The sequence below is a fragment of the Lytechinus pictus genome, chromosome 3, assembly GCF_037042905.1.
Source record: "Lytechinus pictus isolate F3 Inbred chromosome 3, Lp3.0, whole genome shotgun sequence".
NCBI lineage: Eukaryota > Metazoa > Echinodermata > Echinoidea > Temnopleuroida > Toxopneustidae > Lytechinus > Lytechinus pictus.
The window spans coordinates 25,528,570-25,538,921 of NC_087247.1; the positions used below are offsets into that span (position 1 = coordinate 25,528,570).

The 10,352-nt window shown below is 34.9% G+C and overlaps 1 protein-coding gene across 1 annotated transcript; it reads right to left on the reverse strand.

Annotated features, from left to right (window-relative positions):
* On the reverse strand, positions 1–6,479 carry LOC129257557 (uncharacterized). Its single transcript, XM_064096696.1, has 2 exons — positions 5,950–6,479; positions 1–2,509 (listed from the first exon to the last, which is right to left on the reverse strand). Exon 2 carries the CDS (start codon positions 2,445–2,447, stop codon positions 1,443–1,445), a length of 1,005 nt encoding a protein of 334 aa, XP_063952766.1. The 5' UTR covers positions 2,448–2,509; positions 5,950–6,479; the 3' UTR covers positions 1–1,442.
* Between the last annotated feature and the right edge of the window lie 3,873 nt (positions 6,480–10,352).

A 10,352-nucleotide genomic window follows, 5' to 3' on the forward strand; every position in this document is an offset into this window, starting at 1 on the left:
GATATATAATTCTTCATCTTTTATGATTTTCAATATATTTCTACTTTAAGTGTTTTTTTTTTTCATTATAAGTTTTTAAAGTGCTATGATCAGAACAATATTTTTACTACTATCAATAATCATGAAAATTTCTCACGGTAGCCGCCATTTTAGATTTATGCAAATTAGACATCTTTCCACTAAATGGATTTTTCTGGACTTTTAGTATGTCATAGTGACTTCATGGAAATGCATCATGCTCAAATTAATTGTATTGCAATTTTTAAACTAGAAGCCTGTTTATTATAAATCAGATATGCTAATTCAATATTCTAAAATGTTAAGGTCATTGACCTTTTCCAGCTCTCCAGGGTCAAAGGTCAAAACTTATAATGCACAAAATTCTCTCTACAATATCAGGATTACCTTCAAAGTCATTATTAAACATTTTTTTTTCATTATAACCATATTTATTATGAACTGATGATGCAAAACAGCAATTTTCTGATATTTAGAGGTCATTGACCTTAAGGTCATTGACCTCTAGAGGTCAGCGGAGGTTAAATTTGACTTGCATCCTGATTTCAAAATTAAGCCTATGTTAAGATATAACACTGGTGAAAGTTTAATGCTTTTATCATGATTTTTTTTAAGTGCTATGATCAGAACAATGTTAGTACTACTATCAATAATCATGAAAATTTCTCACTGTAGCCGCCATTTTGTATTTATGCAAATTAGACATCTTTCCACTAAATGGATTTTTCTGGACTTTTAGTATGTCATTTTGGGGACTTCATAGAAATGCATTGCGTTGAAAAAAATTCGATTGCAATTTGTTTGCGGTCAAACCTTATTTTTCCTGGACTATTAATTTGACATTTAAACATGTAAGCTTACAGCTCAAAAAAGGTACATGTACTTCACCATGGCATATCAATAACCTCATTTTGTAGCTTGGTACAAGTGTCAATTATACCCCTAAACTGGCCAACTTGATCTTTAAACTTCTCTGAGATAATAAAACATTTCTGAAAGAGAAAATATTACTCAGAAGGTGAAAAAACAAAAATTCCTTTCTAACTTCACCAGGCTCGCTGCACATGTGTTGTCTGTAAAATGGTGGATGGCTGTTGATAATGACAATAAATTGAGGGCAGTATTGTATAAATCTATTTAAAGGCATTAAAGAAAGTTACAATGTTTCAACTTACCCGCGTTTCGACTAACCCCAATCTTCCCAACAGAAATTATGGCAGTTTTACTGCAACACTTTCTCATAGGTTTTAGGAAACCCTCTCGTTAACTTCAGGCGTTTTTGAGGTCAACTTAAAACAAAATCGCCGATAATTGCACCTCTCCACTACGCCTGATAAGAGGTGATCATATATACATGTCATAAAGAAAGAAAAAATAAAATTTATAAAAGAACAAAAAGGTGATCTGTCAGACTGACAGATCATCTAATCATGAAAACTTGAGGAATGGAAACAGTTTGTACTTACTCTGTTGTTACACTCTGAGTTGGATAAGTATGATATTTTTTTTCCATCACAACCTGTTTCATTAGACTGTGAGCTTGCACAGCCACAAGTTGCATCGACAAACTTCTCCTGAATATCAGTCATTGCATACGAACACAAGGCCGAACTTGTTCCATCTGTGAAGACACCATACAAAGTATCATTCATCAGATCAATATAAACTGCTTCAAGACTGTCATATGATGTTCCCTGGGCATCCTGGCATGATAGTATGATTTCTGAGTATGCATCAAGGTCATCTTGTTCATTCTGTGCACAGATTCTACCAAGTCTGGAGTTTTGACTTCCACTATGTACGATGAAGTAGGAGTATTCCATCCAAGAAACTCCTTGAATATACTCTACTGTAGCACTAGAATCAATACTTGATATCCCTCCTGAAAAATCAAGGGTTGAAGAACCTTGCAGTTTCGTCAGGGTAATCGGATAAGTGGGATCAGTAGCAGCCCGAAGTGATTGGGCAACAAACATTATCAACTCTGTTCCTGATTTCTCTGTGACCACACCTACAGACATCCCTTCTTTAACAAATATATGCGAGTAATCCACATTATCCCTTAAAAGATTGGTTAAGTCTCTGAATTCACATTTCCCATCTGAACCCCCACAGTAAATAAGTTTCTCAACAGGAGACGGAGCGACCTCCAATATCTTTGTATCACATCCAGAGTTAAGACAGGTTGGGGCACTCCCCAATTGATTCAAATCTGTGTTGAGCCGGTAGATAACGGAGTCCCCTCCAACGTATACAAACTCTGTCCCGCTTGCATTACTGACCACCATCTGGCTGAGTGATTCGCCTTGAAAAACATCTCTAAAGTATGATGTGAGCTCTCCGTCCCTGCTACCATCTATGCCTTCTATCAATATCAGGGATGTGATCACTAGGCAGGGCAGCCATCTTACTTTCATCAAGGAAGCCATGTTGATAAGCAATGTCTGGTTGATCTAGACAAGAAGAGCCTTCTGAACTTCCATACAACAACCTGAAAGAAAGAAGAAATTAAAGACATATTTTACAACTTTTTAACAATTAATGGTATCTACATAATCATATTGTAAGCCTTTTTATTTTTTTAAATAACTGGTACATTTTACACTGCACATCTTATACTTTAATTAATCCCCCCCCCCCCTTCACCCCAACAAAAAGCTGATTTGAATATGGTTGCTGAAAATTTCAAAAAAATCAGATGGCATTAAAGTTATTAAAGTTTTGCTAAATTTCACAGAACGATTATAGGCTACTAGTATGCACATTCGAAGGGTGTTTGACAAAGATTCAAGTCTGAGTTAGAACTTAATTCGCACTCAATGCCCACATTGGTAAGATCATGCCAAGAGGACGTGCACTATTGCTTATTAATATAAGACTGCGCGGTGCATATTGTATACGCATCGGCATTTAAGTGCGATTCTACATGTACATAATACTTAAATCTAAAGTTGTGAAACACCCCCCTGGTCTGTATGCCAACAAAGGAACTGTTGACGTCACCCACCCAATATAGTTATTTGTATGACATATCTTATTTTCTTTCCTTATTACAAAGTGAAACAGGGTTTGACTCCTTGAATGAATCAGACTTCAAAATATATCATGATCTTTTGAAGGAAATGTCCATACATGAATACAGTGAAACTACATGTAAACATTCAGACTATTAACACATACAATGATTAGTAATGCTAGCAGGGAAAACATACATGGGGGCTCAGGCGATTTTGCCCCCAAAATTCTCAAAAGAGTCCTAGAAACTAAAAAAGGAGCACTGGAAACCCCCATTCATTGTAATATTGAAGCTTGTTTGATGCTGCAGATTTAAGCAGTAAGTTGTGAAAATTAGCCCCCAAAAATTGTGCCTTAAATTTGTTTAAACTTTTTAACAAATATAGATTTTTTATCAAAACCTCACCATGCCAAGCTTAGTAAGGGGAATTTCAAGCACATGACATGAAAGAAACACGGCGTAAAAATTATTTTCAAAAAGAAAAAAAATATATAAAAATGAACAAAAAAAATGTGAAAAGACGAGGAAGATGAAAAAAGGGACATTACAGTGTATATAGAAGTTTGTACATATATTTCTAATTGACATTTATTTCATTTCGTTTAATATTTATTTTTCCTTTTTTTTTTTACTTTGGCTTTTCTATGTTACTCGATTTAAACTGACGTTGATGTATAACTGCAGAAGTGTGTATAGGCTATGACCAAAATATTTGATATGAAATACATGTCCTGTATTAGTGTGTATACACCCGCCATGCCTAAATGAGGCAATGCATATGCCGTATTAGTTAAGCATATAGCCTACACCTCTGTTCCTTTTTTATGTTTTATTTGGCATTGGTTTTGCCTTGTTTTTGTTTTTGAAACTTGTACTCTTTCTACTGACTTCTCTTCTGGTTTTGTTTGTTATAAAAAATTGAAGAAAAAAGGTCAGAATAACTGAGAAAAAAACAATTATAAAAAGGCGTAAATATTTTTTTTTATGCAAACAGCAATAAAATAACCACCAACCGACCAACAACAAGCAACTTATTCTGGGCTGCAAAATATCTACATGTACATGTAACTCCAAGATAAAATAGACACTTTGGAATTCAAATAAAAATCTCTGTATTGCTCTAAGAGTACTTGCCAATAACCTTAAAGGAGAATGAAACCCTTGAAACCAGCTGAATCCATATCAAAGAGAGAAATCAAAGAAACATATTGTTGAAAGTTTGAGGAAGATTGAATGAATAATAAGAAAGTTATGAGCATTTGAATAATGAGATCACTAGTGCCATGTAGATCCTCCCATCGGCAATGCGACCAAGATCTGTGATGTCACACACGTACAACTCCCTCATTACTCTAGTACTTATTTCACTTATATTCTCACTTTTATAGAGTCTATCACAAGGTGAGGTGTTCTCTTTATGAGATGACAAGAACAGAGGTTTCACAACATTATATCATTGATGAATCGTTTGTCATATGATTAGAATGAGCAAAAAGAGATGTTTTGGGGTATATTTTCAGTGTCCAAATGGGAGAGTTGTACGTGTGTGACATCACAGATCTTGGTCGCATTGCCAATGGGAGGATCTCCATAGCATTAGTGATCTCAACATTCAAATGCTCATAACTCTTTTATTGCTAGTCCTATTTTACTCAAACTTTTGTTGATCTTATTCTTTGATTTTTCTGCTTTCACAAAAGCTAACTTGCTCCAAGAGTTTCATTCTCCTTTAAGAGATAAAATGACAAAAAAAAACCTGGCATAAGAAAATATGTGTAATCAGGCTGGTTTTAATGTAAGAGCACTCAGCTGAGTCAGCTCAATCTCATTTATCTTCAGGACATCTTGCCTGGGGAGCGTTTCATCAACATTTTGTCCAACAAGTTGTCAGATCTGACAATTTTCCTTGATTATGATTGTCCGGTAGGCACTGTTACTATGGTAACTGTCGGATAAAACGTCTGACAAGTCATTTCATGAAAGGCTCCCCTGGTTTACATATCAGAAATATGCCATTAACGTACAATCACTATTATGCATGCATGCACAAGAAGGTCTATGGAACAACTTTTCGGGATCATACAGGGATAAAACCTGACATAGCAAAATGTGTGTTTACCTGAGATGGATGTGAAAATATATTGGCAAAATTTTCAATCAGGCACTAATAACAATTAACATACTGTACAGTTCTATAAAGTGTGAAGTGTCAATTTAAAGTGATTATAATTAAAACAACATACATAAATCATGTAACTGCGTCTTTATGCACTTCAGAACTAGACAAGAAAGACATAAGCCTACATGGATTGCCAAGTCCATTTTCTTGAATTGAGGTAGTTTTGAAAGCTATTTTAAATTTGCCATGTATCAATTGTTTAAAATATTTTTTGAAGATTGTTCATGAAAATGGGGTGGCACATTCTAGCCTTGAGGACTCCGTGATCATATTATTTATGATTTTGATATTGTCATGACAAATGACAATATCAAAATCATAAAAAAATATGATCACGGAGTCCTCAAGGCTAGGCACATTCAGCATATTTTTGCTAAACATTGTTTGAGATTCACATTAATTTACTTTTTAAAAATATGAGCTGTTGTATTTGGTACTTACTATTGTGATATGATATAAAAATGAAGCCATGAAAATCATTATTTATTTTTGTGCTTCAGAAAATCTGGAAATTAACAGATCGGACTGCAGATTGGAAGAACAATTACACATGACATGGGCTAAAATCTATAGCAGTGAAAATGCTCCTTCTCTAGATATTTGACATATATGACTCTATAAGTATAAACAAAGAGTTTCCCTTATTTTTTCTTCAATTTTCGTGGAGAAAACATATGGAACTCGTTTAACCGAAAGGATGTATGAATTCAACATTTCAAGATCAAACTGGACTTACCGTTCTGCTAGACTCTGATTCCTAAATCAGTCTACTTGAACTTGGTGCTTTAAGTTATGGTGGGAGGTAACCCTGGCTCTGCCTAAAAAGTAAAGGCTAAACCATGAATGCAACCAAAAACGAAGCTCTCTTTATATGATCGGAAGTCTGGAAATAAGTTTGTAAATGTAATAATCGTAGAGCAGCTCTTCGGATCGGTTGGCGTTAGTCGTATCATGGACCTACACATGCATGACGGATGTTACGTACACAGAAAATCACTGTTCCCTTAAATCCTTGCTTGACATTCTTGACATTTATTTCAGATGGATACAGGTTTTATAAAGTTAAAAGTTTTCTTGAAAAATTCCTCAGTCAGCGCATTGATTAACCACGGTCACACACAGGCTAGGCTCACAGCGTATACCGCTCAGAGCATGCAATACCGTGCTTACTTCCGCATTGAGACAATACCAAACTTCTGGCCGGAGTAGAGTCAGCCAACAATAAGCTAGCCAACAGCAAGCCAGCCAACAGTTCCAGCCAACAATATCGCGATGTAAGATAGATCAGATACAGGATTTTGCGCAGGAAGAGAAGCGTGCATTCTTGTACAAATCAAACAAACGGGGTCAGGTGGGGTTTCCCTTCTTTCAATTTGTAAAGAAAAACAACGGGCTAGTGCTTTAATTTTAGTAGCCCACACCCCTATATACTCTATGTGTTTTCGTATATTGAGGAGTAAATTTCAACTAAAAGTCCTCTTAATAAAATACAATTGGAAGATTGCTCCTGAAATTTATTTTGGGTGTGTGTAGGGGGGTTTCCCTTCTTTCAATTTGTAAAGAAAAACAACTGGCTAGTGCTTTAATTTTAGTAGCCCACACCCCTATATACTCTATGTGTTTTCGTATATTGAGGAGTAAATTTCAACTAAAAGTCCTCTTTATAAAATACAATTGGAAGATTGCTCCTGAAATTTATTTTGGGTGTGTGTAGGGGGGTTTCCCTTCTTTCAATTTGTAAAGAAAAACAACTAGCTAGTGCTTTAATTTTATTAGCCCACACCCCTATATACTCTATGTGTTTTCGTATATTGAGGAGTAAATTTCAACTAAAAGTCCTCTTTATAAAATACAATTGGAAGATTGCTCCTGAAATATATTTTGGGTGTGTGTAGGGGGGGGTTTCCCTTCTTTCAATTTGTAAAGAAAAACAAGGGGCTAGTGCTTTAGTTTTAGTAGCCCACACCTCTATATACTCTATGTTTTTTCGTATATTGAGGAGTAAATTTGAACTAAAAGTCCTCTTTATAAAATACAATTGGAAGATTGCTCCTGAAATATATTTTGGGTGTGTGGAGGGGGGTTTCCCTTCTTTCAATTTGTAAAGAAAAACAAGGGGCTTGTGCCTTCGATTTAGTAGCCCACACTCATATACACTCCTATATATTCCACGTTTTTATATATATTGAGGAGTAAATTTGAACTAAAAGTCCTCTTTATAAAATACAATTGGAAGATTGCTCCTGAAATATATTTTGGGTGTGTGTAAGGGGGTTTCCCTTCTTTTAATTTGTAAAGAAAAACAACGGGCTAGTGCTTTAATTTTAGTAGCCCACACCCCTATATACTCTATGTGTTTTCGTATATTGAGGAGTAAATTTCAACTAAAAGTCCTCTTTATAAAATACAATTGGAAGATTGCTCCTGAAATTTATTTTGGGTGTGTGTAGGGGGGTTTCCCTTCTTTCAATTTGTAAAGAAAAACAACTGGCTAGTGCTTTAATTTTAGTAGCCCACACCCCTATATACTCTATGTGTTTTCGTATATTGAGGAGTAAATTTCAACTAAAAGTCCTCTTTATAAAATACAATTGGAAGATTGCTCCTGAAATTTATTTTGGGTGTGTGTAGGGGGGTTTCCCTTCTTTCAATTTGTAAAGAAAAACAACTAGCTAGTGCTTTAATTTTAGTAGCCCACACCCCTATATACTCTATGTGTTTTCGTATATTGAGGAGTAAATTTCAACTAAAAGTCCTCTTTATAAAATACAATTGGAAGATTGCTCCTGAAATATATTTTGGGTGTGTGTAGGGGGGGGTTTCCCTTCTTTCAATTTGTAAAGAAAAACAAGGGGCTAGTGCTTTAGTTTTAGTAGCCCACACCTCTATATACTCTATGTTTTTTCGTATATTGAGGAGTAAATTTGAACTAAAAGTCCTCTTTATAAAATACAATTGGAAGATTGCTCCTGAAATATATTTTGGGTGTGTGGAGGGGGGTTTCCCTTCTTTCAATTTGTAAAGAAAAACAAGGGGCTTGTGCCTTCGATTTAGTAGCCCACACTCATATACACTCCTATATATTCCACGTTTTTATATATATTGAGGAGTAAATTTGAACTAAAAGTCCTCTTTATAAAATACAATTGGAAGATTGCTCCTGAAATTTATTTTGGGTGTGTGTAAGGGGGTTTCCCTTCTTTTAATTTGTAAAGAAAAACAACGGGCTAGTGCTTTAATTTTAGTAGCCCACACCCCTATATACTCTGTGTGTTTTCGTATATTGAGGAGTAAATTTCAACTAAAAGTCCTCTTTATAAAATACAATTGGAAGATTGCTCCTGAAATATATTTTGGGAGTGTGGAGGGGGGTTTCCCTTCTTTCAATTTGTAAAGAAAAACAAGGGGCTTGTGCCTTCGTTTTAGTAGCCCACACTCATATACACTCCTATATATTCCTCGTTTTTATATATATTGAGGAGTAAATTTGAACTAAAAGTCCTCTTTATAAAATACAATTGGAAGATTGCTCCTGAAATATATTTTGGGTGTGTGTAGGGGGGTTTCCCTTCTTTCAATTTGTAAAGAAAAACAAGGGGCTAGTGCTTTAGTTTTAGTAGCCCACACCTCTATATACTCTATGTTTTTTCGTATATTGAGGAGTAAATTTGAACTAAAAGTCCTCTTTATAAAATACAATTGGAAGATTGCTCCTGAAATATATTTTGGGTGTGTGGAGGGGGGTTTCCCTTCTTTCAATTTGTAAAGAAAAACAAGGGGCTTGTGCCTTCGATTTAGTAGCCCACACTCATATACACTCCTATATATTCCACGTTTTTATATATATTGAGGAGTAAATTTGAACTAAAAGTCCTCTTTATAAAATACAATTGGAAGATTGCTCCTGAAATATATTTTGGGTGTGTGTAAGGGGGTTTCCCTTCTTTTAATTTGTAAAGAAAAACAACGGGCTAGTGCTTTAATTTTAGTAGCCCACACCCCTATATACTCTGTGTGTTTTCGTATATTGAGGAGTAAATTTCAACTAAAAGTCCTCTTTATAAAATACAATTGGAAGATTGCTCCTGAAATATATTTTGGGAGTGTGGAGGGGGGTTTCCCTTCTTTCAATTTGTAAAGAAAAACAAGGGTCTTGTGCCTTCGTTTTAGTAGCCCACACTCATATACACTCCTATATATTCCTCGTTTTTATATATATTGAGGAGTAAATTTGAACTAAAAGTCCTCTTTATAAAATACAATTGGAAGATTGCTCCTGAAATATATTTTGGGTGTGTGTAGGGGGGGTTTCCCTTCTTTCAATTTGTAAAGAAAAACAAGGGGCTAGTGCTTTAGTTTTAGTAGCCCACACCTCTATATACTCTATGTTTTTTCGTATATTGAGGAGTAAATTTGAACTAAAAGTCCTCTTTATAAAATACAATTGGAAGATTGCTCCTGAAATATATTTTGGGTGTGTGGAGGGGGGTTTCCCTTCTTTCAATTTGTAAAGAAAAACAAGGGGCCTGTGCCTTCGATTTAGTAGCCCACACTCATATACACTCCTATATATTCCACGTTTTTATATATATTGAGGAGTAAATTTGAACTAAAAGTCCTCTTTATAAAATACAATTGGAAGATTGCTCCTGAAATATATTTTGGGTTTGTGGAGGGGGGGGGGGGTTAATATCTCTCAATTTGTAAACAAAAAGAAAGGGCTAGTACTTTAGTTTTAGTAGCCCACACTTCTATATACTCCAGTTTTAAGAATATTGAGGAGTATGTAAAAAAAAAAGTTCCTGATAAATGAAGAAAGCTATCGTATTTTTGAAGGGGGTGACCCTTTTTATTCAATTTTACAGTGCGTATCAATAAAAACGGGACAGTTATGAAACGTCTATCAAAATACCCTTTTGAATTATGATGTCTATATTTTGATGTTCATAGATGCTCTGAAATCTTATCGATCAAATTCAAAATGTTTTTTTTTTTAATTTGTTCATGCTTGAGTGCACACGAGATGGTTTTGTCGGGGGTTCAAATATAGGATTGCGCTAAGTGGTAGGAAATGAAGTGTATGGTTATAAGACTTCTTGCCAATCAGCAGATTATTTTTTCCATAGTTTTCAGATTTTG